The sequence below is a fragment of the Molothrus ater genome, chromosome 2 (genome assembly GCF_012460135.2).
Source record: "Molothrus ater isolate BHLD 08-10-18 breed brown headed cowbird chromosome 2, BPBGC_Mater_1.1, whole genome shotgun sequence".
Taxonomy (NCBI): Eukaryota; Metazoa; Chordata; class Aves; order Passeriformes; family Icteridae; genus Molothrus; species Molothrus ater.
The window spans coordinates 86272692-86299787 of NC_050479.2; the positions used below are offsets into that span (position 1 = coordinate 86272692).

General features: G+C 44.9%; 1 protein-coding gene across 1 annotated transcript in view; it reads left to right on the top strand.

The window, feature by feature from the left end:
* Positions 1-27096, top strand: part of GDPD4 (glycerophosphodiester phosphodiesterase domain containing 4) — a 39186-nt gene that overhangs the window by 8937 nt on the left and 3153 nt on the right. The window contains exons 2-14 of the mRNA XM_036383419.1: positions 6711-6919; positions 7503-7606; positions 8364-8457; positions 14031-14090; positions 15848-15946; positions 18060-18153; positions 19697-19842; positions 20333-20415; positions 21280-21430; positions 22112-22336; positions 23156-23313; positions 25492-25639; positions 26682-26764. Coding sequence (XP_036239312.1) covers positions 6737-6919; positions 7503-7606; positions 8364-8457; positions 14031-14090; positions 15848-15946; positions 18060-18153; positions 19697-19842; positions 20333-20415; positions 21280-21430; positions 22112-22336; positions 23156-23313; positions 25492-25639; positions 26682-26764 — 1628 coding nt within the window. The 5' untranslated portion in view covers positions 6711-6736. The remainder of the gene's footprint in view (positions 1-6710; positions 6920-7502; positions 7607-8363; positions 8458-14030; positions 14091-15847; positions 15947-18059; positions 18154-19696; positions 19843-20332; positions 20416-21279; positions 21431-22111; positions 22337-23155; positions 23314-25491; positions 25640-26681; positions 26765-27096) is intronic.

The following is a 27096-nucleotide window of genomic DNA, read 5'->3' on the forward strand; positions in this document are numbered from 1 at the left end:
TCTTCTTGCAGTGAAATGTATTTGTAAGATCTGGAAAGAGCCTGCAACCACAGAATCATGGAATCAAAACGGGTCAGGATGGAAGGGACCTCAGTGGGTCATCTGGTCCAACCTCATGGCTCAAGCAGTGTCACCCTAGAGCACATTGCACCGGGTGGTTCTTGAGTGTCTCCATTGGGAGACTCCTCAACCTCTCTGGGCAACCTGTTCCTGCACAGTAAAGAAGTTCTTCCCTCTGCTCAGGTGGAGCTTCCTGTGTCTCGTGACTTTAGCTGGTCAGAGTCACCCCGAGATGCATTAGAAAGTCTCTTTTCCCAGCCTGGCAGTCGAAGAAGGACTCAGAACTCTTCTATTCCCGTTCTCAAGGTTGTTTATTATATCTTATCTATAAAATTCTTTCTCTGACCCGCCAAGGTCTGTCTAGCAGGTCGGGTTGAGGCACACTGCCTGCCTCAGGGGTGGCGTTGTCTTTTTATACTAAAAACTACGTGTACAATATTTACAATAACTTTCCAATACCTATCACCCATGTTAGACAGTGAGCTTCTACTCTAAACCAATCTAAAAGTGCCAACATCACAGCAGAAGATGGAGGCCAAGAAGAAGGAGAAAGGCTGGACATGCCCAGATTCCTCCATCTTGTGTCCTGAAACCCCATTCTAAAAACCCAAAAAAATCTATTTTTTACCCTGTGATAAATTCAGTATCATTCTACTTAAACTTTTGTGGCTTGTAATTCTTCATATAAGGATGGTAATTGTTTTTTCCAAGGGCTAAGTCAAAGGCACAGGTGTCTTGGGCTCTGTGCCAAGGTCTCTGAGCCCCCTGGGCAGGGTCTCGAGTCCTCCAGGGCAGCCAGAGGAATTTCCTGGGTTCCGACACCTGTGCACCAGTTTCTCGAGAGGAGCCTGGCTCCATCCTCTTGTCACCCTCCCCGCAGGCTCTTAGGGGTGAGGTCCCCTCTTGGTCGTCTCGGCTCGAGGCATCTGTGGATACGGACTCTGCTGCCCGGGGCTGGAGCGCCTCAGCGCCCTCCCTGCGCCAACCGCTGGGACAGCCGCTGGGATAACCGCTGGGACAGCCGCTGGGATAGCTGCTGAGAGAACCATTGGGATAACCGCTGGGACAGCCGCTGGGGTAGCTGCTGAGAGAACCATTGGGATAACCGCTGGGACAACCGCTGGGATAGCTGCTGAGAGAACCATTGGGATAACCGCTGGGACAGCCGCTGGGATAGCTGCTGAGAGAACCATTGGGATAACCGCTGGGACAGCCGCTGGGATAGCTGCTGAGAGAACCATTGGGATAACCGCTGGGACAGCCGCTGGGATAGCTGCTGAGAGAACCATTGGGACAGCCGCTGGGACAACCGCTGCCCGCGACAGACGCCCCGGGCCAGCCCCGCGCCAGCCCCGCGCCAGCCCCGCGCCAGCCCCGCGGCGCTCCCCGCTCGCCGACCCCGCCGCTCGCGCTGCCCGGGCCGGTTGGGAACCGCCGCGGTGCTCCCGGCTCCGTGAGCTTCCCGGCGCTGCGGGCGCTCTGCGCTCCCGCTGCTGGTGCTCGGCTTGGAGCAAGTTGTTCCCCCTTGGACAGCCTGAGCTGACCGTCCCCCCCCCCGCCGTACCGCGGCCGCCGCTGCCGCCGCCTCGCCGACAGTGCCTTACAGCCCCCCGCGTTGTTAGGTATGGTGTGGAGACACCTCGGTGCAGGGGAAAGGAAAGAAATGCTCCAGAGGCCCCAAGGGAAAAAGCTACAGGGCAATGCTAGATTTGGCTGCCGTGCCTTTGCCCCTTGGAAGATGAAAGCTCCAGCCCCAGTACCCAAAAAGACACAAGATTTTAATCCTTGCTTAAGCACTGGCCTCTCAAGCAGGTTCCTCTTTTCAGTGCTTTCAGCATTCAGGCTGTGTGGCTGAACATGTTTCCTGATTTTTCTTTCCTTCTCTTTCCCCTCTCATCCCCCCAGGCTATTTCCCATGCTTTTCCTCACTCTCTGCCAAGCAGTGGGAAAGCAGCAGCCCTGTCTGACTGCCTGTGATTATGGGGGCTCTTATATGTGAGAGAAGTCTCTGTTAGCCATGGAAAAACCTGAAATCCCTGGGGTTTGTGGAGCAGAAAAACATATGTTACTGCTTTCATGCCTCACTTGTTAAGGAGTCCTAAACTTTGCCATCCTACTGATGTGTGTTTACCTGCTTGCTCTTTGCTCCCATGGCTTTTCCAGTGAATGGATGCAAGTTTGCTGTTTCCCTTTTCTATCCATTTAACTTTGCCTGGTAAAGATGGGCAGGAGTTGCAGACGATCTCTGAATTTTAAGAGAACTGTGCTTCAAATCTAGATGCAAGGACTGTGAAGCCTCTTGCTAAGTCCTGCCAAGGACTGAACTGTTTTTTTTGGCTTCTACATCGGTCATTTGTTTCGGTATTGTTTGCCCCTTAGGTGGTTGTTGGGCCCAGTTACTGGGATATCATCTTTCTTGGGATCAGATGCTTGTGAATTGCAATGTATCAGTGTTTGATGTGGTCTGAGGCGCTGCAGATTCAGCCAGACCTTGGGAGTTATAAAGTTTTTATGGCTTCTAATTGCCTTGCCCCAGCTGTGGCAGCAGACTGGCAATTGGTTACCATGGATGAAACCATGAAGGATGAAACCATGGGACATGGACAGAGGGTCATGGAGAAGCTGGAAGGTGGCTGAGTGGTAAGGAGGGAGCTTGTGTTAAATGGAACACAATTACTTGAGAAGATGGAGATGAACCTGAGGGCAGAGACCAGGGAAAATATGCAGAGATAAAAGGGAAGGAGTGACGCCTGTTTAGAAGGACACATTTAAAGAGGACAATGGAGTGCCTGGAGATGAGTACATTTTAATTGAGAAGCACCCTTCTGACTTGTCCTTGTGTGTGTGTCTTTGTTTTCTTCATTCTCATGTGAGACCTGGCACATCTAAGAGAGATTTCTCCTGGACTTGTCCTAGGAGTTGCTACTGGACTGTTTGCTGGTACCAGCAACAGCACAGTGTAAATGCATTGCAAAACATGAATCTTGCAGAGCTGTAGAGGGAGATGGGCTCTTCTTAGGAGTCACTGCTCTAAGATTGAAGCAGCCTCAAATTTGGTGAGTTGTCCTTGATGTTCCCTCTCCCAATTCTTTCCTTTGCATCTCCATGCAGGCATCAGCTTTTGTCTAGTGCCTCAAGCATGCCTTGTGCTTCACTCCTCAGCAGAGACCCAGCAGTCCTTGAAGCTGTGGGGCAGAGCTGCTCAAAGGCTCCCATTTGCTAGGTGAGCCCTGTATGCCCAGAGGGAGCAGAAGCCTTGGATCAAATATGGTCTGGGAATTGACAGGATGGTTTCTGCTTGGAACCAGAGCTCACCGATATTTTTTCCTAAGATCTAATCTCAACCTACCTCCTTTCAGTCTGAAGCCATTCCCTCTTGTCCTGTTACTCCCTGCCCTTGTCAAAAGTCCCCCTCCAGATCAATAGTAACCCCTTTAGGTACTGGAAGGTGCTATAGGGTCTCCATTTATATCTCCATTTACTTGAGTGGAGATATGCTAGAGAACATCTGTCCTCTCTACTTGACAAGATAAAATTTCAGTCCAAGGTTATCGCCTTTGTAGAATTCTTTGGCCCTTTGCAGGCTTCAAAGGAGCAGCTGAGTCAGATCACTCTGTTGGGGGCTGGGAGAGGAGGGAAAAGGTCTCTGGAAAGAAAAAAGGGAAAGGATAGAGACAGAGGGACGGGTGAATGCCAGCAGAAGCTAGAGCTGAAAGCAGGGGACAAGTTATGTGTTTTCAGTCTCTTGATACTGAAATGTGTTACTGCCATAATGATACTGCTTGGACAGCAGGGTCAGTGGGGATTCAGGGGATGCCAGAGAGAAAGGCATATTTTTTTGCTCTTTTTTGGCCAGGCTGATGTTCCTGGGAGGACCGGAGGCTGGCAGAGGGGGTTGTGGATAGCAGGTTGTGTTTGTCTCTCTCTCGTTCCCCAGACTCTGATGCAATGAGGTGTCCCTTTCCCAATAACACATGGGCTTGGAGAGGTGACTTGATTGGCAAAACTAAGGCAGGAGGTAATGAAATTCTTAATTATACTAGTGTCACAAGTACTCTGAGATGAAGCTCTTAATATTGCCCAGAGAAGTTTTGGATACCACATCCCTGGAAGTGTTCAAGGCCAGAGTGGATAGGACTCTGAGCAGCCTGGTCTAGTGGAATGATCTTTAAGATTCCTCCCAATCCAAACAAGTCTGTCATTTTGTGATGAAGCTGAAAACACCTTTCCCTTTCTGCTGGGGGTGAGTCCAGGGTGAATTATTTAAGCATTCAGAAGCTCAAGGCCAGCTGATGTTTGATACATGAGAGAAACTGGATGCTGCAGGTATTGAGTAGCCTGTGCTATGGGTAAACAGGTGTAACCTGGACAGCCTGTGGCTACTGTGTGCCAAAACCCATGGGAATTGCCACAGAAATCCCAAATAGCAGGTGACTGTCCACTCCATACAAGGATAGTCTCAGGAGGAAGAAACATGAACTACAAGGAAAGACTAGAAAAGCTGGGATAGTTGAGGCCAGAGAAGGTTTAAGAGGAGACATCCATATATGAGTAAACAGAGGAAGAGTTTAAGCTGTTCACTTTATCTATAACAAACAAGGCATGAAGTAATGTCCTTGACTGTAATACAAGGGACAAGACACTGGGAAAATAACCTGCCAGCTTTTAATTATAAAGAGATTTAGGACTTGTTCAGCCTGTCTTGAGAGATGGTAGGATCTCCATCACTGACAATTTCATGAGGGGTAAACTAACACCTAGGTTTAACACCTGGCATGCTGCTGTAGCCAGACAGATGATGTGGGCAGTATTTCAGGATCTCCATAATCTGTTTTCCTGTCAAATCCTGTGTGCTCATAGACAAATATTGATGTGTGAACCTTGTACCCACACCTGAGAATATGAGTAACAAACCTCATGGCCCTTTGACAGTGAAACCAATAGGTTTGGTCCAGTGTCCTGAATTCCTATTGCTGATGGAGAAGGGCTGAGCAAGAATGGATGCTGTGCTTTGGTGATACAGGAACTCATATTTTGGGGATCCCTTTAGGAGGTAACAAATATTGCAGTCCCATGGCATGTGACAACCTTTTGGTGAGAGCTCTGAAAGCTCAAACATATTCAAAAGCTGTGGCTGTTACTTGGTAATTGCTAGGTTCATGCCAGGTGTACTTTAGGCCAGCTGATGAAACCAGCCAGATCAGATGTCATCTGCACCTCATCCCCCCAGCTGTGCTCTGGGAATTCTAGAGCAGGATCACCATCTTGCCACATGAGACTGGCATCAATTTTTTACTAAGGGTGACTTGCTGGTGCCAGGATCTGGCACTGCTGAGCTTCTAGGGATGGCTTGACCCCACTACATCCAAGCATCCAAGTGTATGGTTCCCTATGACTGTCCTGGATGGACAGACACATCTATCTCAGGAAGACATTCAGGGCATGACTTTCTTAGTGCTGCATAATTAGTACTGGTCCAAACTGAACTCCCTTTTTTTTCCCCTTCCATCCTCTTTCCTTGTACTCCAGCTGTCAAGAGGCTGGGCATTTGAAAGGGTATGAGGGGAGTGTCTTTTCTGGTTTAACTTGTGTCTGATGTCTCTGATTTGTTTGTGCTTTCTGCAAACTGGTGAGTTATTTGGATGTGTCAGCCTGCAAGGATTTATGCACTGATTTCTCCAAAGTCACACTGGGATCTGAGTTATTTCCAAACCCTTTATAGGTGTGTTTCATCCTTGTGTATAGTGCAGCAAACTGTTTATTCTTCCTCTTAAATGATTGTTATTAGGTATTCCAGGATTTGAACATGGTTGATGTGGACTCAAGGATGTGATGGCACCTTTAATGCAACAGAAAAACATCTCTGACTAACTTGACTCCAAAGAGCTGTATAATGGGGCTTCTTTACATGCCCACACAAAACTGTTTTCCTAAATCTTTCCTTGAAGTCTCAGTAGTGCCCTGCTGGCTGAACCACTCTTCACCTAGCACTAGTCCCTGTGCTATTTGCTTCACTGCCACTACACTGGTTGCAATTTACCACCAAGTTCTTTGTTTTTAATTATGATTAGATCTCCCACATGTACATCTTTGCAGCTGGTCTTTCTACACTTGAAAATCTGTTCCAAGTAAAGTTGTTTCAGGCCAGGTAATAACTATTTCTTAAGGGATCAGTCTCTGCAGTGCTGCAGTTTTGCCAGGATAAGAAAGCTGTGTACCTGGGGGTGTTTAGAGCCTTTTCTACATGAGCTAATTAAACTGATAGCATGTTTCAAACAGGTCCAGTGATGCTGAATAATTCCCATAGCTAATCCTAGATTCAGGTACATATGACATAATTTGAAATGTGCTCAAGTTAATGAATTCATTTCGCAGAACCTCCTGTATAGCCAAAAGGAGGCAGAGGTAGACCATCAAAGGTGACTCAGAGCACCTAAGTTACAACCAGAGGCACCACTGTCTGCTAAGAGGATTTGCAGTGACCATCCTTCTCAGCTGGCCATCTCACTTTGGTATATAAAATTAGGTGGGATGTCCTCAGTATCACTTCCTGCTGGTCTCAGCATCTGCTTGGGAAAGCTTTCTCTCCTTTCTCAAATATGGAAAGCTTACCCAACAGTCTCCCCATAAAACTTGTGTTCTTGTTTCAGGAGGAAGATGAGATAAAGGCACTCAGATGGAGGCCAGGTCCACCAGCCTCAAGAGGCTGAAGTTTGGCAAGCTGAAGGTGGTCCGTCGGCACCTGCTGCAGCAGTACGAGCAGCAGCCCTTCGTCTCCTGCCTGGCTGGCTTCTACAGCTGCCGCTGGAAGCGCTACCAGCGCGAGAGGACCGAGCCAGGGAAATGCTGCTGCAGCCTGGTAAGCCAGCTCAAAGTCAGCACACACTGGGATTTCTGTACTGGGGCAGGGAAGTCTAAGCAGACACGGGGTTGATGGCATGGAATCCCAGCCCAATATAATTTGGAGTCGGCTGGGATCTGTTGGGCTGTTAGGTTTTGCTCTAAATGCTTGATGAACTGCTGCTTCTGTGGCAGGCTCTATTTGTCTGATAATAAACATGGAGTTTGCACCTACCTCTCCTGGCCAGTGAAACATCTCAAAGCCATAGAATCAAATGAAAGAAGTAACATTAAGGTTGGGTGGGCAGTAAGAATTGCAAAGAAGGTTGCTTTACAGTGCAATTTCCTCTTATGTGAGGCAGTTAAAATCCTGTTCATTTGGGAATGAGTTTTCCCTGAGAACAGGTAGTGCAGAGTAGGCTTTTGAGGACATTTTCCTGGTTACAAGGGACAGGATGGGAATTCCTCTCCATATTTACTTCAGTTAGAATTCCAACACCAAGCTACATATGTTTAGGGACAGCCTGAAAGTACCTGCCATTTGCTTTGATTGCTCTGGCTGGCCGTAGCTCTGACTGCTTGTCCTTCCTCTCCCTCTCCAGCGGGAATGCATGTTTTTCCCATTGCTCGTTGCAGCTTTCTGCTTTTCTCTGGTCTTTCTGTACACGTGGGGTGAAGGTAAAAATGACTACAACAGCTTTGACTGGTAAGTAACATCTTTTCCTCCTCTCCCACCCCTTCAGCTGGTCACTAGGATGACTGGGAAGGGATGAGCACCCTCTGGAGCAGCTGTGGTGCCGCAGGGCACTTTAGTAATGAAGCGAAGATTTGGCACCTTAAACTCTTGGTTACAGCATCCAAACTGAATGTCCAGTGACTCTGGAGGTGCTGAGACTTAGTCTTTGCTTGGGTACAATTTTTAGGTGCAGGTGTGAATTTAGGAGAAAGAGGAGAATCATCGTCACAAAAATTGTGAATGGAAGGACTAAATAATTCTTTCCTTCTCTTTCTTTTCCTCCTTCCCTTTCTCCCCCATTCCATGTGAAGAAATATAGTGGCTGAAATCAGAGGCATTGCACCAGCCATCTCACTGAAAGAGAATTCCATGTTCCCAAATTCAAAAGTAAGAAATAATCATCAGGGATTTATGCACATCTTTTCTTTCTGTACTACCTAGGCAACAGTTATGCAAATCTGGCCTCTAAAATTAAATTAAAGCTGCTCAAATATTATGGGAAGGAAAGGTATAATAAGGTGTTTTAGTCTGATGGTTAATGCAGTCAGGGATTTTGGGAAGGAGGCTCTTAATCACTTTTGCATGTTACAGCGTAGGCTATTCCTCCACCTTTCTTTGTTTTATTGCTTAGAAAATTTCAGAATTTCAAGGAAGAGGGCTGTTGGTCCTCTCTACTCCAGGTGCTAACAAAAAACATTCTTACAGTATTTTATTGGTTTATTTTTAGGTATAACTATGGGAACCTGGGCTACTGGTTTCTCTGGTCTCTTGTTATCCTGATTGTGGCTGCAGTCTTGTTTGCATACATCTCACTGTTACTGGTAAGTAATGCTCCTTGTGAGCTGGCCTTGATTTGTAGTCCTGAAAGGTGAACATAGGGGTGGCTTTAATGTGTCAGACCAAAGCTCAAGCTAGTCCTCCATATGATCCTTAGACAGTGAAAGTCAGGAGATGATCTGGAACACAATGAGTGTTTACAGCTCCCCATAGCTACCTGCAAAGGACCAGTTTCAGCTCAGGAGTCTCTGAGCCAGATGTGGTTTCTGTAATTTCTTTCAATTATATCCCTTTGATAAATGTATACAATTCCTCCTTGAACCCAAGGAAAGCTGACCCAGCAGTGGCTGGATTTAAATTTAGGGGAAACTAAAAATTGTTGCTTTGGCAGCAGGGAAATATGAGCTCTGAGTCATGTAGTGGTGGTGATATGTCATCACAGCTGAGTTGTTCTTCTAATCCTGGATAAAAAGGTCTACTAGAGGAAGGAGAACAGAAATTTTTCACTTGACTGACTCTGCTTTGCTGGAGGATTTTCTCCAGGTAGAGGCTATAGATGTGGTCAGAAAACACTGCTGAAGTTTATGCTGAAAGAGGTTCCTGAAATCTTCACTTTTCCAAATTCTGTGAAATTTTCTGATATGATGTCTGCTTTAGTTAGGGAAACATACCAACCCCAAAATTTTCCTAAAATTTCTACTTAATCATCCTTTTCCTCTGTTCTTTCTCTCATAAGAAAGCTCTCAAATAAAGACAGTTTTCCACCTGTTTTTCCACCTTCTTCATCCAGAGCTATAGGCCGAGAATTCACCTTGACTCCAGGCACTGGTGTTCACATCAATCCCATGCCTGCTCTGACTTTCATTTGGAAATGCCAGGTGCTGAGGGTGAGGTTATGGCTTTGTCTCACCTTGGTGACCAAGACAACCAGCTTTTATCATCCATTCCTGCTGTTCTTACCCATTCCCTGATGTGTCATCATACAGTCAGTCTGTAAATTGCTCATGACAGAGAACTTCTTTTGGCTTTGTCCATGCAGTACCTAACACAATTGGTTTCTGGGGTCCTTTTTTACTGATGAATACAAATAAATAGAACTTTTATTCTACTGCTAGCAATAAAAACCTCCAAGTGATAAATAGGACAGGTGCTGGTTCATGCCCACAGTGATCAAGAGCATTGAAAGAGATGTGGACTGAGCTCTGAAAGGGACTAACAACAATAATTAATTACAAGGATTTGGTAACACCATGATGGCTCATGGACTATTATTCAGCAAAGCCCCTGGTTTCCCCAGGGGCCATGGAGTGGTGTGGGTAGTTTGGTGGTGACAATACTACCTGGGACAGCTCAGAGCTTTGGCAGAGATGCCCATGTGACATGGATGCATCTGAGATTGTTCCTCAGCAGGCTGTGGATCTGGAGTCAGCCTCAGGATCAGACTAACTCATCATAGCCATGCTAGAAACCAGCTTTACAGGATTTCCTGGCCTTAAGGAGCCTGAAGACCCCTGGGGCTGATGTGTCAGCTTGGTCATGCTCTGTCTGGATCCAAATGTCAGCCAGTGTCTAAGCAGTGGGTTTTCTTTGAGCATTTTCCAGTTTTTGTCACCATGAATATGATGTCTACAAACTATCAGGGTAGGTGATGGGCAAAGTAAAGCCAGAAAGGAAGATGGAGGATATGAGGTGAAATTGGTGTCCTACACGGTTTAGTTCAGTCCTGGTCTTACTTTTTATTACATAGCTACATCATCCTCTTCCTCTCAGTTCTGTCTAACGAGGCTAACAACATTTGCCTTCCTCAGAAGGGTGAGCATGGATAAACCTGATAGAATGCAAGTAGTCTGGATGGTATCAGTCAACAGGAGAAACACTTCAGAGGTTCCTCTGCTCTGGGAACAGCCCCTGCAGGGAAGGTCCATTTCCTTCTTGCATTTTTGAAGCTGTGAGGTGACCCAACCAAAGCTGTTGGGTATTTTTGAGGACACTTGTCCTGCTTGATTGCATCATCATGCCACCATGTCCTTTGTAGCAAGACTGCTGCATGCATCCGTGCTGGGCAGTGGGTGCTGGGGGCATGAGGCTGCTACTTAAATGTTACTAGGTCTTGAGGGAAAGGGGGGCAAGGAAAGTTACTACTGCCACCACTCATGCTCCTGCTACCTGAAAACCTGAAGGGTATTGTAGCAGCTGTGGCTGGGCAAAGCTCATCCTAGCAGGGCTCTTTCAGAGGAGGACTCTGCCAGGAATCCATCCCTCCACCAATGTTTGCAGAGCTTCCCTTTCACTGAAGGCTTTGATGGACCACCCAGCAAAACAGTGGGAGCCTCACAGGCTGGTAAGAGCAACTCAGCCCTTCCACATCTAAATAAGTCATTCAGCGTGGGAACTATACAATAGGTGGGTTGTTCTAATACATTTCAGACAACTGATGGCCAAATAGGTTTCTGCCATGATGAATTACATCCCAAGTTCTGGTTGAACAGTGTTGGATGGAGAGTACCTAGGTGATGTTTTCTGGTGGTGTTTTGCATGACCAGCCCACCACATCAGAACACTGAACACCCTTGATGCTCTTGCTGGAGCAGAAAGATTTAATATCAACCATTAGCTGGTTTTGCTTGTGAACACCATATCCTCTTTCTTATTGATGGCACCCAGCTGGAACCTGTGAGCCTGCTTCCATGACCCTATTGTGACCCACTGAAGCATACAGACTTCTGCCCACCTGCCTCAAGTGGCTGAAGAAAATGCTGCACAAGAAAGCACTAACTGTCTAGACAAAGATGCTCTCCATCCACATGCATCATTGTCATTTGCTCACACAATCAATTTCAATTAATTCAGTTGTTCAACCACTCAAGACAATTTTCTCATCCCCATTAGGGCTAAAAGGTTAAACTGAGGGGTCTAATTATAGAACTGTTTATGCTCAGTGGAGAAGAAAAATCTTTTCTTGTTTAGTCTTTCAAACCCCAACAGATAACATTTGCCTCTCTGCAGTTCAACCATGTTTTTTCTAAGGGTTGTGAGGAGGTGACTTGTGAGTGAACGAAGTAAAGAGGTTCAGATGTGTTACGGCCTCTTCATTCATAGATGGAGAGGACCTAAAATAGTACATTGACACTGAAATCCAAAATGTGACCTCAAAACTCCATCCCTAAGAGACTGGGGTACCAGACAAGTTCTGAGTTTTTTGCCATAAAGTGAAAGAATAGAAGGACCTGAATCCAGCTGCTGTGAACATCTAAGTGAGCAGATGTTTCAGGTGAGCCAAGTGTCTAAGTGCCTGCTTGCATGTCCTTGTAGTGTAGGTTCAGAGCCTGCCCACACCTCACCAGAAGTGTCAAGATGATTACAAGGTAGTTCCTATGCTTAAGTGGAGTGGAGTTGAGCATCTGCTGTCCACGTTTTGCAGAAAAACTGTGGTGAATACAGCCACTCAGAAAGAGGGAGACAGAAATGAAATTCTCATTGCAGTGAATCCATTTCTCTTGTCACTGGGAAGCATCCCTTAATCACCACATTGCAAGTAGATGGTGGAGGGGAGATACTTACTTCTACACCTTATTTTAAAGAAGAGAAGAATGCAAGATTTGGAGGCAGTAAGATTCTGGGAGATTATGGGATTGGGGACCTTGTCTCTAACTTTGGCAGTATTAGTCAGAAACCCACTGATCACCTAAGCCCCCTCTACTTATATTAGACAATCCCAGAAAGTGTGTGGAAGCGATTTGGAATTGACAGAACAGTGAGAAGACACAAGGGAGTATTAAAAACTGTATCAGTGGAGATTTAGGTTAAAAATTAGGAGAAGGTTTTTCACCCAGAGGATTGTTGGGCACTGGAACAGGCTCCCCAGAGAATTAGTCATGTCTGAGTGCCCTGAGTTCAAGAAGTATTTGGACTATGCTCTCAGGAACATGAGTACCAGACTCATGTTAGTACCTGACTCATGTTAGTTCACAAGTTGATTCAAGAATTGTGGTGTGATTCTTGGTGTGATTTTGTGCAGGGCCAGAAGATGGACTTTGATGATCCTTGTGGGTCCCTTCTGGCTCAGAAAGTTCTAAAAATGTTTGGCTTTACTGTTTGCAAGGACCAGGTCTTTGTGTAACATCAATTGTAGCAAAGGAGCAGAGGGGCTTTTTGCTCTCATTTTTTCACCCTGAAATAGCTTATTTAAATGGGGCTGATTTAAGATCTTTAGCAGCATTTCAGTTTTCTCTCAATTACTCCCAGGTTACTCACCATGTACTGGGTGCATTTATTCTATTACAGGAAGCCAACATGTCAAGAAGCACTTGTATTCACTGCTGAATTTATCGTAGAATCATAAAATGATTTGTGTTGGAAGGGACCTTCCAAGGTTATCTAATTCCCACCCCACTGTCATGGACAGGAATGTCTACCACTAGACCATGTTGCTCAAAGCCCCATCCAACCTGGCTTTATATCTCGCCTCAAATCAGCATGATCCTGGAATGAGAGTGTGTTTGTAAATGGATAGGAAAAAACTTGCAGTTGAGTTTCAGGAGAGAAGATCCTCTTCCCCCAGATCTGTATATCTTGTTTTCATACAATCCCACTATCCTACAGTCTGGAGGGACTTGCATCATAAATGATCCTCCTCAGTGGAGCACTGATGTTTACTAACAGGTACTTTTCTCTAAGCCCTGATACCTGGTGATACTGGTCCCAAAATGATCCTTTTCAGTGGTTGGGAAGTTTCCCCAGGCGTTTAGACTCCTGAACATAGACCTGTGCATTTTCACAGCAGCAAAGTGAAAATTTGCTGCTGAAAGTGTTTCTTAGGGTGAAGTTAATCTCCAGACTCACTGGTTACTTAGGTATGGAGCTATGTGAAGAAGCTCTGCAAGGGAACCGTGGACTGACTTGCTTCATTCTTGGCTTGTTGGTGTTCAAGGCATTTTGGGTTGTCCTCTGTCCTGGCTGGTGTTTGCAGCTTGCTTCACAAGAACCCTCCCCAAGGGCTCTAACTTGCAACTTACCATCAGGTGGAAGGGACATGCCAACCACCAAAAACTGGAGTCATTTGATCCCCAAGACACTTTCCTCTGAGACAGGTCTGAGATGTGCCTGTCTCTTACATTCCCTGTGGTAAATGTGGAAGAATTGCCTTTTTTGCTATCTGCTCTGTACTTTTGTACTGCTCTGGGACATTTTTTATTTCCTGACTTCTCTCCCGTGGTCGATATGCCTCTAATCTCAATGAATGCATAGAAAATAGTGAAGGTTAGTGCTGTATTGGTTTATACAATAATAATTGAGCCTGGCCATCTTCCTCTTTTAGAGTCTGTCCTCACAAAAAGTCATTGTAAGCAAGTACCCCAAAGTGCCCAATTATCTGTTACCTGGGAAAATGTCTTTGATCCTGAAGGGCAGTCTTGATATGTGCTTGGCCATTTCAGAAGCATTTTTTACTGTAGCACTAAACTTTTCTCTCCATACACCAGTCCTGCAAACATTGACATTGTGCAGGAAGACCTAGTGTAAAGTAACTTCCCAATGCAAAAATAATTCCAGAAGTACCTCACAGGCACAGGTCACCACCTCCCACCAGGATGCATACAATCTCTTCTTGATTTCCCAGGTCCTCGCGATGTGTTTGCTTGCAGAAGGTCAGCGGCTGTACCTGCACTGGAGTCACAAGGTGGGGAGAGTCAGGGCTTTCTGGTAACTCTAATCTACGCTTTTAATTGAGTCTGTGGTGTTTCTTTGTATGACAAACCTCTTTGACTATGGGAGAAAAGGAAGAGAGGGAAGAGGTTAATCTTATGACATTGAGATACCCATGAAATTGATATCTCCACCTGAGCTGATTGCTCAAACTCCTTTTGCACTCAGTGGAGGGAAATGAATCCTCTGAGGATGCAATTCATCCAGCTGGTCATAGGCCTCTAAATTAAGATGAGATGAATCACACTCAGAAAACCTTTTTTCCCCCACTGACTCTAAAAGGTGCCTGCAGTGACTCATTCAGGTGAAGATGTCTATATTTGACTCATTTATGTATGGTAACATGAAGTCAAAAGCAAAGTTTTCATGGAAAGCACTGCATGATTTTCTGGTTCAGACCCCAGCAACAGTGAAAAAAGTATCTGCTCTCTCCACAGGAAGAAAGATGACTTTTCCAAGGCATCTTGGTCCTTAGTGTCTTTTGGTCTTTGGATGGTTACCTGGGAGTGTTAAAGACCAGGCTGGATGGGGCCCTGAGAAATCTGATCTAGGGTCCATGGCAGGGGGGCTGGAACTAGATGATCTTTAAAGTCTCTTCCAAATCAAACTTTCCTGTAATTCTTAATTCTATTCTAGGGTTTGGGAAATGCCTTTGGGAGTTTTGAAGACATGGGAACAAATTATCAGCGACTTGTTGCTGTAAAATTATGGTTAGAAGAATCTTCTTTAAGTAATTTTTGAGGCTATGTGAGGCATTTTAAGATGCTTCTCTGTCCATGCAGTTTAGGGTATGATGCAATGTGATTGCAAAGGCTGCAGGAGGAAGGAATAACTGAACATGTGGATGCTTGATCCTGTGCTTCTTCCTTTAAGTAATGGAAACTCTGTGATCTTTACTATTGAAAAATGGGTTCCAGAAGAACCAGAAAGTTGTAGAACAGTTTGTAAAAAACCCAACCAAACAAAAATATTTTAAAAAGAATAATAATAAAAAAGAGGAATTCTTGGGTGCAAAGGGATTAGGGATAGTTTATTAAAGTATTGATCTGTAGAAGATGCCCTGAAGAATGGTTAGGGCCTTGGTGCAATTACCTTTAGTTGTCAGCAGAAAGATGATAGACCAAGAAAGGTCTTCCATTACCACAGTGCTGGTACCAAACCAAATAAGAAGCTGAAGAATTGACTGAGACACTGCCTAACCTTTTTGGTTAAAAAGTGAACTTTCATCTCCTAATTATGGGAGGGTTTGTTATCGCTGAAGCCTGTTACAAGGCAGCTCATAGAACAAGGAAGTTGTGTTATTGTCCCTTTTGGGTGGAATTTGTCACTTCTGAGTTTAGAAGTGAGAATTCCATCTGCAGGTTAGGGATTTAATGGAAGCTGATCACCTAGGCTCCATTTATAGCAATAGAGAGAGAGAGGCATATTCCATCATAATGCAAACAGGAATGGGTCACCTCTGAAATTTCTTTCTCCACTGATTACAGAGAGAATCCTTAGAGCTGACTTAGTTGAGTACCCAACTCCTGGAATCAGTCCTGCCATACTGATAGCATTGTGGATTTGGTTTTACACCCGTTGGATCTCTCTGTCTCTGAACTGGCACAGTCAATCTTATGCATCCAAAACAATTTTTCCAGCTGCTTAAATTAGCCGTGACTAAGACTCATGGGTGGTATACCCTATGCAGAAATGCTGAAGCTGATTTATGTCTTCTTTATGTCCCCCCAGATTGGTACTTTTCTCGTCCTGGGCTTCTCTATCGCATGCCTCTTTGCATTATCTATACTCTGGCGAGACCATCGGAAAACTGTCCGCCTGTCATTCCAGGTAAGGGGGGTTAGGAGATCTGTTTGGAAGAGCAGCTTGTTTATAGGAGTATTTTGTGACAATTGGCAGAAGATACTCTGTATGGTGGATGTTTTTCACATGGTTTTTGTTAGCAAGGTATGTTCTAAGAAAATTTTTTTATGACTTTACATTTCCTGTTGGGGGAAAGAAAACCAAGGCCCGAAGCTGAGTGATTTAACACATGACTTAACACATCTCAGTGTGATTTAACACGTCTCAGTTTGGAAAGATATAGAAAGTTACAGCCCTTTTATTTTTCCTCTCCCCAAAATTGTAGGTGCACTGTTAAATTTCAGCTGTCCAGGGCAGGTAAATCAGAACCCTTAGGCTGCTAGGTTTGCTGGAGCAAGAGCTTTCTCCCTCATCCCTCATCCCAATCTGCTGCTACAGCACATTTTCAGACTTCTGTGACTCAGAAGAGCTTAATCTCCTGAGGGCACGAGCACACTGGGTTTTTGGGGAGCAGGTGGAGAACACTGGTGTCAGGTGGGACAAAATGCTGGATGCAAGAGGTCAGAGTTCATGGTTGCTGGCCTCCTCAACTCTCACCAGATCTGAAGGTGGAGGCAAGAGCTGTCCAGTGCTGTTCAGTGTCTGAGCATCCAGGTCCCCATTTGTATTGGGAAGGAGGAAGCATGTAGCCTTTGACTACACAGCTGCTTTGCAGGATCCAAATCATTCTACAGTTCTATGATTTTATGCTGTTTGGGTCAGCATAAATTACCTCTCCCCTATGTGTCTTAGTGCCTGTGAAGGCTGGGAGAGCAGTGCAAGAGGACTGGCAGAGAATGGAAGATGTGGTGCTTGTAGGGAGTGGTTAATTGCACATTCCTGTTCTACAGTTCACTAAACACTGGGTTGTGCCCTGGCAAAGGCAATGAGAAACCATCAGCGTCTCCTCCCCCAGACAGACGCCAGAGGATGTGGATGAGGAGAAGGAGACACAAAAGCCTTTGAGTTCCCCAAAGATGCTGTTTACTTCAGGTGTCCATGCTCTTGGAGATGGTCTCCCATTGCTGTTCCCAAAGGACATGAACCTCTTGTAGATACTGTGCCATGTCCATTAGCCCAGCAAATCTATCTCAGGTATTCCTGACATCTCAGATGGCACCTCTGCTTGCACAACTGAATCCTGCTTCTGGTCAGGAGAAGTTGGTATTGGGTGTCCAGGGCAGACACTGTCACATGCAGTAACATGTCCCAGTGACTGCTGCTTTCTTCAACCCTTCCAGCTTAGAGAATCGAGCATCAGGACTAAGAAATAGGAAAGGTTTGCATCTGGAGAGTTGGGTTTTTTCCTAGCACATACCTTAATAACTGTCAGTTCTAGCTGGAATATTCACCACAGGGTGCTGATAAGCATGAGAAAACAATGGACTGGTTTCTAGTTCAAATTTTCCTAGTTTTAGGAAAAATGTTATACCAACAACTATTTAGATTCTGTATTTCTGCTTGGTTTCCAACTCTTTTCATGCATTCATGCTAAGCATAGGAGTGGTTCTTGTTTTATGATCTTCTTGTTTAATCTTTAGGATTAAAGAAATCTATTAACTATATCTGTCCGGCAATATTATCTAATATATCTGCTTCTATTATACCACAGTAGTTAGTTTCATACCACAGCTAGTAAATATCACATTTCATCACTGAGGTTTGTTGACCTCAGTTTAATGATTTAACTGCAGTGTGGTGTGGTGTGGAGATAGCTATTGCCTGGATGGGATTGGATTGGAGTTGTTTATATTGGGTTAAACTGGAAGATGCTCACAGATTAGGGCATATCAGTAGTGGCAGTCATGTCCTCATGGAGGAGGGCAGTTGTGTCCCCTTCAGCTGACTTAGGAGAAAGTAAAGAAGTGAGGAGCACTCCTTAGGCTGGGGCACACTCCTTCCTGGCCTGGGCAGGGGAACATGTCTCTCCTCTGACTCCTGAGGTGTTTGGTGAATCCAACAGAGGCAAGGGAGAGTGGTTAACTGCTGGTATCTGCATCAGGAGCCTGTCCAGGTGTAAGAACTGTAGCTCTGATGGGGATTGTTTCCATCTGTCTCCACAGTTCATCCTTTGACTAAAATCCTTTTTTTTCCTTGCCAGGTCACAGCTCCTTACCTCCACATAGGGGCAATTGCCATCATGGTCCTTCTTGCCTGGCCTGTGGCTTTTCATGCCATCAGAGCAGATAAGAAAGGTATGGCAGCTCTGGGTCCTGCTTCCAGTGTGATAGAGGATATATACAAGCATGGGAAAAGAGACATGCAGGAGCCCTTTCCTCCCACACCTGCACTTCAGCTGGAGGAGACTTTCAAATTCTGCATCTCAGAGAAATTAGTAGGGCTGGGGCTTGGGCTGTGCCAGTATGTTTCTGGTTTGCATGTTACCTTGCAGTGTTTTGCCCTCTACTGAGGCAGTGATCTGTGTTGAGACAGAGGAGACTAGCAGAAGCACCCATGTTCTGAGTTATGAGTGAAAATTCGTTTGGCCCTCTGCTGGAGAAAGCAGCCAGTGGCAGCTCCCTTGGCTGACTTTTGCTTGCTGTGTACAGAAGGGATCTCCAGTCCAGTCAGACAAACCACTTCAGACTAGTGTATCTCAGGAGAGGCCAGCTGAGATAGGGAAAAGATCTTTTTGCTCAGTTCCTAGTGTTATCTCATGGGAAGTTCCTGCCCACGTCTAGGAAGAATGACCAAATGTTGTAAGGATAAAGCCAGATGCCAGGAAAAACTGCAGAAAAACCTGACTGGAAGTGTCCGTTTTTCTCTTATTGTTCCTCCATATAGCCAAAAATGTCTACCTGACACCCATCTTCAGATATTGGTTTGCTATAACAATCACTGATAGAATGGACTGGTGAAAACAGTTTTTTTTTCTGGTCCAAGACTTTTCCCGTTGAACTGCAGCTGGGGAAGTTGGGGGAGGATACACAGGGACCCTAGACATTATATACCACCATGCCTGAGCTACTCCTAGCTCAGTACATCATCATCTTAGTGTAAGCCCAGATTCCTTCAGAGCCACTGGCACAGAGGATGGTGGTACCCGATCAAGAAAGAGGTGTTGGTGCATAGATGCTCATTACTCAGAAGAACTGTTTTGGTCCCTGAGGAGAAGGACTCCTGGGGCTCTTGGGCAATGGGTCAACAGATTTGGGAGAAGACCATAGATAATAAGTTAGCAAGTTTCTGAGGTGCAAATCCATGCTCTCAGGGTCTGTAGGATTATCTAAATCACACACAGAAGGTCACTACCAACCATCTGAATGACCCAGGGAAGTATTGAAAGTAAGGAGATGCAACATAGTTGAGAGGTAGCCCCTCTTCTTCATTGGGAATGAAACTTGAAAATGGTGCTTGTTCTCATCTGAGTAAGAAAAAATTAGCATCCTTCTGCTGAGGATTGTTTTTCTACATATGGAGGAGATTTCGTTGCATCGTGTTTAAAGACAAAAAGAAATAAAGCCATATCTTGCTGTTAGGCATAGTGAGATGTAATTAAAGCTTAAAACCTGCAGTCCTGACTTAGACAGCGTGCGTCCTTGCTTTGACCAATTTGTTTTCCTGGGTTGCATTGTTTGGAGAGAAAGTGAAAATTAGGGGAAGGAGGAAAGGAAAAAGGGATGGGACAAAACCCAAAAGCTACTTAGATGAAGGATTGGATTAAAAGTTAAGTGGCAAGGCAGACTCATATGTTACAATGTGGATTAACTCTAGCCTTCCTCCTTCAAATTCTTTCAGTTACTCAGATGATAATTGTTGGTCCATACCTGGCTATCCTTCTCTTTCTTTTCTTGATACCTCTGGGGATGTACTCTCCCTGCATCAGAGAGATGGGAACACTTGGACCAAAGCCAGCCCTCATTGGACACCGTGGAGCACCAATGGTAGGTCTACAGAAGTTATGTCGTTTCTTCATCCTGTGTCTTGCTACTTTCTTCATCATCTTTTGTTGTTTCTTTTTTTTTTCCCCCCCCATGAAATCTGTGGAAGGTGGGAAACATTTCTGGTCATTGGGACTGCATGCCAAAGGCATCACTGCATGGGCTGACTTACAAGCAAAACAATGCTTCTGAGGGACAAGACCATGTTGGAGGGGGCCCTGAGCAACCTGGACTAGTGGAAGGTGTCTCTGTCCTGACAGGGAATTGGAATAGGGTGATCTTCAAGGCCCCTTCCAACTCAAACCATTCTATGATTCTGTTATTCTTCTACACAATGGGTTTGGCTGAATTGAAAGAAAACAAACAGTAGACTTTAGCAATATGATGATGCTCCCTTAATAAAAACCAGAGATGCTACAAAGAGGCAGAAAGTATTTGCAGAGTCCTCCAGAGTGTGCTTGAAAATTATCTGCTCATGTGCCTTTTTTTTCAGCTGGCGCCAGAAAACACTGAGATGTCATTTCTGAAGACGATTGAGCATGGTGGGGATGGGCTTGAGACAGATGTTGCCATAAGGTGAGGGCAAAACATCACATCCCACAGAATATATGGTGGTTCTTCTAAGAGCTGTCTTTGGAGACATGCAGCTCCAGGCAGTGGGGTTTTGCTGATGGCTGGGACAGCGTCCCTCAGCTGTCATGTGATGACAGGGGCTGTAGGGCATGGTTGTTCTCAGGCAAGTCAATAAGCTGCAGCTTATTGATTTAACAATCGTTATTTCTACAGTGTGTTTTAAATGCCTGGCAGAGTACAAAAACAAGCCCCTAATCTATCCTCACTTCCAGGCCACAGTGAGGGTTATATCAGGTCTACAAACCAAGAGATCTTTAATTGCCTTTGGTGAACCCATTGCCATGAAATGCTAACATTCTGTGCAGGATGAGCAGTTCACAGGCACTGAATGAGAAAAACACTAACATTTGGACATTCTACTAAACTAGACCTTTCTATAAAAGAAAATTTTGTGTTTCCATCACTATCCATTCAGAATTCAGTCCTCTGAAAACCACAGAAACACTTTGATGTCAGCAAAAAGAGATTTCAACCATAAGTTACGAACCATTTTTGAAGGAGTTGGCAGGCAAAAAGGTCACCTCCTTCACGTTGTCCCTAGGGAAACTGAGACACAGACAAGCATGACTTCTGTGAGATCTCCTAGAAATATTTAAGCTGGAAATAACCTGGTGTCGTAAGCCTCAGCATTCCTCCATATTGCACATTCTGCAAAGATCTGCTGTACTCTGCTGCATTCACAATGGCCCACACTGCTTGTACTGCTGCATTCACAGTGGCCCACATGTTCTTCTGGCCTGGCTTGAGTCTGCTCATACTGTGAATGAACCTGCTCCCCAGGTGACCTGAACTCTTGCTCTCTGGCAGCTATGATGGGGTTCCTTTCCTCATGCATGATGACACCTTGAGAAGGACAACTAACATCGCAGAGGTCTACCCTAATGACACTGGTAAAGCTGCCTCATTCTTCTCCTGGGATGCCCTGCAGAAATTGAATGCTGGAACATGGTTCCTTAAGGTAGGCATCATAAAGGGCTAGAAGCATTCAAGGTCAGTTGGATTGGACTCTAGGCACCCTGTTCCAGTTGGACACATCCCTGTTTATTCCAGGGGGCTTAGACTAGATGAGCTTTAAGGGTGTCTTCCAATGCAAACTTTTCTATTATTTCATTACTATCACCAACTGTATGTAAAAGAGACACCAGCTGTCTATTATTTAACAGCATCAATGTTAGAAGAGGAACTGCTAATTGAGTCAAAACTCAAATAAGTCAGTGTAAATCCATCAGTTTGGGTCTCTTTGCTTTGTCCAGTTTGCCTTCAGGCTAAGGAGACCTGTAACAATTGGGTGGGTGTTCTTGTGTCACCTTATCAAGGCAGCAGCAAAGCTCATGGGCTGGGGGAAGAAGAAAAAGCTACTTGTACAAGGTGCTGTTTATAATATTCAGAGCTAACAAGGTGGGACAGAGAAGCACAGCAGAGCTAGCTTTGAACTATGCAATTTAGGGCCAAGAAGCAATATCCTCACAGCCTGGGTTAGCTTCCCCTATTTCTTATGTAGAAGAAATAAGCAAAATAAAATATCCCCACCAGCTGAGGACTGACATAAAACTTTTTCCCTCTTAGAGATACAGCCGACTCCCAGAGCAAACTACCTGATTGATTTCCTTTTTTTTTTTTTATATCTGTTTATTTCTAGAACAAACCATTTGTAGGGATGGGCTCCCTGTCAAAGGCAGATCAAAAGCAGGCAATGAATCAGTCCATTTACACGCTAAGTAGTTTTTTGCGCCTCGCAGACAGTCACAATAAACTTGTGATATTTGATCTCTACCGCCCTCCAGAGAAACATCCTTACAGGAACTTGTGGCTCCGCAAAGTCCTGGACGTCATCCTCAAAGAGGCGAAGATTAAACGCCATCTGGTAGGGTGGCCTCACTCCATATCCCTTTTTCTTGCTCTCCTCATTGGGACTTTGGGGCATACACTGCATGATTTCACCTGCATAAAATTGGCCTGTTGCATTTCACTTGATTTAAAAGCCGTCATTTCGATGTATTATATTCCTAATATTAGCTCCTCAGAAGGTTCACAGTAGTGTAATCCTTTAGCAGCACAGGAAAAAAGGTAGTGTATATACCAGCTGATGCCTTTGCCCCTAAACAGCACCCCTTCATAAATATAATAATTGTCAGTCTATTCCCTGCTACCCATGCTTGTTTTATATATTGCATAATTCCTGGCTGAAATTAAAATAAATTGCAAGTCTTTATTGCCTTCCTCCCCCTTAGCAATGGATGAATGCTAAACTAATGGGAATCAGGTTATGTGCCCATTGATGTCTGGGGAGTTATGCTGATCTGTATCTGCTGAAGATCTTTTCTTCCATACTGGAAGAATGGTAGAACAGAATATTTTCAGTTGCCTTTTCCATAAACCAAAGCTGTATTTTCATTCATTTTCAACACTGCATCTTTTGTTGGGCTGTGTGAAACGTACTCACTGATTTCCAGTGGATAAGCAAGGAACAGTGGACACTTATTTAATGATAAAAGGGACTTGCAAGTTCTAACCCCACATCTGAATATTATTTGATCATTGGGAAAAACATTGGGAGAAAATTTGACAGGCTGGGTTAAGTCCCTCAAGATGTTATCTTTACTGGGCTTGTGTGAACAGCGGGGCATATGAGGGGCACAAATTCTTCTGCTGAGAATTGACTGGTTCCTCTTGCTGCCTGCAGGTCCTGTGGCTGCATAACAGCGTGAGGTCCTTTGTTCAATCTGTTGCTCCAGGGTTTCAGCACACGATGGGCAGAAAGGCACCAATAGAAGACCTATTAAAGCACAATATTGTCAAACTCAATCTGGTCTACACTGACATGTCCAGTGAAGATATCCGGTAGGTTCCAGCCCCAAGTACAATCTTTGGGGTGCATTTGGACTATGTTTGCCTCACTCATGGGGCAATGTCTCCCTCCAGTGACCAGTTCCAGATACTATAATATTTTGGGAATCGGTCATTCAGATCAAGTAGCCATCCATGATGTACTTTAGGGGTGACAGGCTGCAGTTCACTCCTACTGTTGATTAAGAGGTGGCACATGTAATTAAATCTGGCTGTCCTCAATTCCATACTGACCAGGATCTGAGGATCTTCTGGTAAGAACAACACAGCTGTATCCTAATTTCTTGTCTTTTTGTTTGTGCCATCCCCAGTCTCACCAACACGAAATCAAGGAGAATGAACAATTATTTAACCTCCCATGGCTCTTCCACAAACACCTGTGGGAGGGTATAATGCTATGGTGAGAGACCATCACCCTCTGGTAGCTGCTGTTTTGGAGACATAATTTCTTGTCTGTTACTACCAGTACTCTGTTGCATGTGACACACTGAAAATGCCATTTTTATGATTAAAGGCTCCACATTAATTGCAGGAGTTCTCAAAATGCTACTCTCACATGGCAAAATAACCCAACAAACCACCAAAAAAACCCCAGCTTTACCTGTCCAACTCTCTTTTTGTAAATAGGATTATTTGCTCTTTCCAATGCACAAAAACATTGAAGTATAGCTGAAATGAGAAAGAAATGAAAAACTTTAATCCTTTGGGCAAGCGTAATGTTTTCTCAATTATAATTGTCACAGGATGTAAAATCATAGAATCACAGAACAGTTTGGATTATAAGGGACTTTCACCCCCATCTAGTTCCAACCTCCCTGCCATGGGCAGGAAAGCTCCCACTTGACATGGTTTTGCAGAGCCTCAGAGCCTGGCCTTGAACACCTCCAGAGATGGGGAGTCCACAACCTCTCTGGGCAGTCTGTACCAGTGTTTCAACCACCCTCACAGTTAAGAATTTTTTCCTAACATCTGATCTAAACCTTCCTCCCTTCAGTTTAAGGCCATGCGCCCTTGTCCTGTCACTCAGTGTCCTTCTAAAATGTCCCTCTCCAGCTCTTTTGTAACCCATCTCAGTACTGGAAGGTGCTGTAAGGTCTCCTCAGAGCCTTCTTTCCTCCAGGCTGAAAGGCTATAAAAAATCATAGGCAGATCCATTTGGGTAAACCTTGGATAGTTCCTAGCTAGATTTATAAATGCTGATATTGATGATTCATTACTTTACCTTTATACAAGGAATGACTTGTATAATGAATGAACTTACTTCATATTAAGTTTCAGTAGCTTATAATAACTTGAGAATGATGTGTTGATGGAGCAATCATGTCAAACTTGGGTGGCCAGCCTTGAAGATTAGCTCAGCTGGGCTAACCAACTCAGCTGCTCTAACCAACACCAACATTGTGGGTTCAATCCCTGCCTGAACCATTTACTGAAGAGTTGGACTCTGTGGCCTTCTGTGTCCCTTCCAAGTCTGGCTATTCTGTGATTCTGTGGTGGTTTGGAGCATACTGTGGGAAGATTATGGAATAACATTAATGGTTTAGATTTAAAAGATCTCTAAGACCATCAAGGCCAACTATTATCCCAGCACTGCCTAACCCACCAGTAAACCATGTCCCCAAGTGCCACATCCATATGTTTTAAGTACCTCCAGAGATGATGATTTCAGCACTTCCCTGGGCAGGTGATTCCAAAGCTTGATAACCCTTGCCATTAAGAATTTTTTTCCTATCCAATCTAAACCTTCCCTGGTGAAGCTTGGGTGCATTTCTTCTTGTTCTATTGCTTGAAGATCTTCCATGCTGAAAGAATGGTAGAACAGAATATTTTGGTTGCCTTTTGAAGGAGGAGACTGGCCCCCACCTGCCTCCTCTTACAAATGCATTGTTACATTGATTCATATGGCAGAAGGATTAGAAAGGTTTTGACCTTTTGGGTGTTTTATCTGAATTTGTTTCCAGCTGTTCAGCTATTCTGTATTGACCAATTGTTAATGATTAATTATTGGCTGGTTGGCTTTCCTTTATGTTCCTTATGTAGGTCCTAAAGTAAGCACTCCCTACAGAAGATTACAACCATTTCCCATGATCTTCCCGAATCTCCTTGAGTAAGCCTGAAGGAAGTGCTAATCTCCTTGCTCAATGAAGGTTGTTGCCTTTTGGTCTTTTAAAGGAAATATGCCGCGGCAAACATCACCACCAACTTCTATGTGGTCAACGAGCCGTGGCTCTATTCCCTGGCATGGTGCTCTGGGGCACACTCTGTGACCACCAATGCCGTCCACTTGCTGAAGGATCTCAGCCAGCCACTCTTCCTCATGGTAAGTGGAAGTCTTCTCTGTCTCAGGGGTGGGAAATAGGGTTGGCATGTTCATGATTACCTTTGGAGACGATGGGCCAGTTCACACATGGATAAAGCATCCTTTAAGGGTCCTTTGCATAAGAAGGACCTGAGTTGAAACCTGGCTTACCTGGAACCTCAAAGCCACTACAGGTATTACCACACCCTTCTCTTCTCCTGGCTCAGGATGAAGCACCCTACTTGTTTGGGTTATCACCTTAGGCCTTGAGATAAGGAGAAAAAAAGTCATACTGAGACTTGTGCAGGAAGAAAGGAAGGGCCTTTGGGGCACAAGCTGATGCATGAGGATTTCCATTTCTGAGCTTTTGAAGCACCTTACTGATGCCAGAAGTTACTCTTTTTCCAGAGCAGTCCACTGCCCTTGTCAAACTTGGTCTTCTTCTGCAAGTCCAAGAGAAACAGCCACAGAAATAAGCCTTCCTTCTAGGAGGAATTTTCACATAATTTCTCTGTTTGTTATTCTGCCTTGGACAACCTGTAAGGCCAAGAAGCACCTTTAAGTCTCTTTAAGGGCTTTAAATAGTCTGCTTCACAGTCTTGAATTAGATTTTACAATGCTCCCCTCCAGAGAAGTGCAGTGTTTCAGTCCATTCTAAGTTTGGGTGGAGGTCCAGTGTAAGAATGAATCTTCAGATGTTCTTAGACTTGAAGTGGGAACCACCCCAGGCTCTCTGTTGTGTTCAGTAAAGGGCAATTTTTCCAGAGAAAATGAGATGCCAGCAGTTGATGTTATATTTGGGGTGAAGCTGAGAAGTGCAAGTCCTGCCTTACAAACAAGAGGTCTCTGTGGCATTCACAGTGATATGGTAAAATCTTCTTGGCTACACAACAGGCTTGCTTGTATGAAGGAGAATGATTTGGCACCAACATCCAGTGCTGAGTGGCCACTTTGAAGTGCCACCAAGTGCTTTAAACACCCAAGGGATGTTACAGCAGATGCAAACCAGGCAGCTGAACAGTGGTCCTTAGTGGTGGACACAACCTCTGTTGTTTTCTTCCAGACTCCACAGCAGTACAGCATCATGTGGATCCTGACAGATATGACCTCTGCATTCCTCATCACACTCATCTTTGTTCTGCAGTGGTAACTACCAAGTTGTTAATGCCCTGTTAAAAGATCCTAACCTGATCTTTGCTCCAGGTGGAGGGAAGGAGGAATGCTTTCAGGTGACCTGAAAGGTTAAAACTACACTTGAAAACATTCCCTTCCCTTCCCTTCCCTTCCCTTCCCTTCCCTTCCCTTCCCTTCCCTTCCCTTCCCTTCCCTTCCCTTCCCTTCCCTTCCCTTCCCTTCCCTTCCCTTCCCTTCCCTTCCCTTCCCTTCCCTTCCCTTCCCTTCCCTTCCCTTCCCTTCCCTTCCCTTCCCTTCCCTTCCCTTCCCTTCCCTTCCCTTCCCTTCCCTTCCCTTCCCTTCCC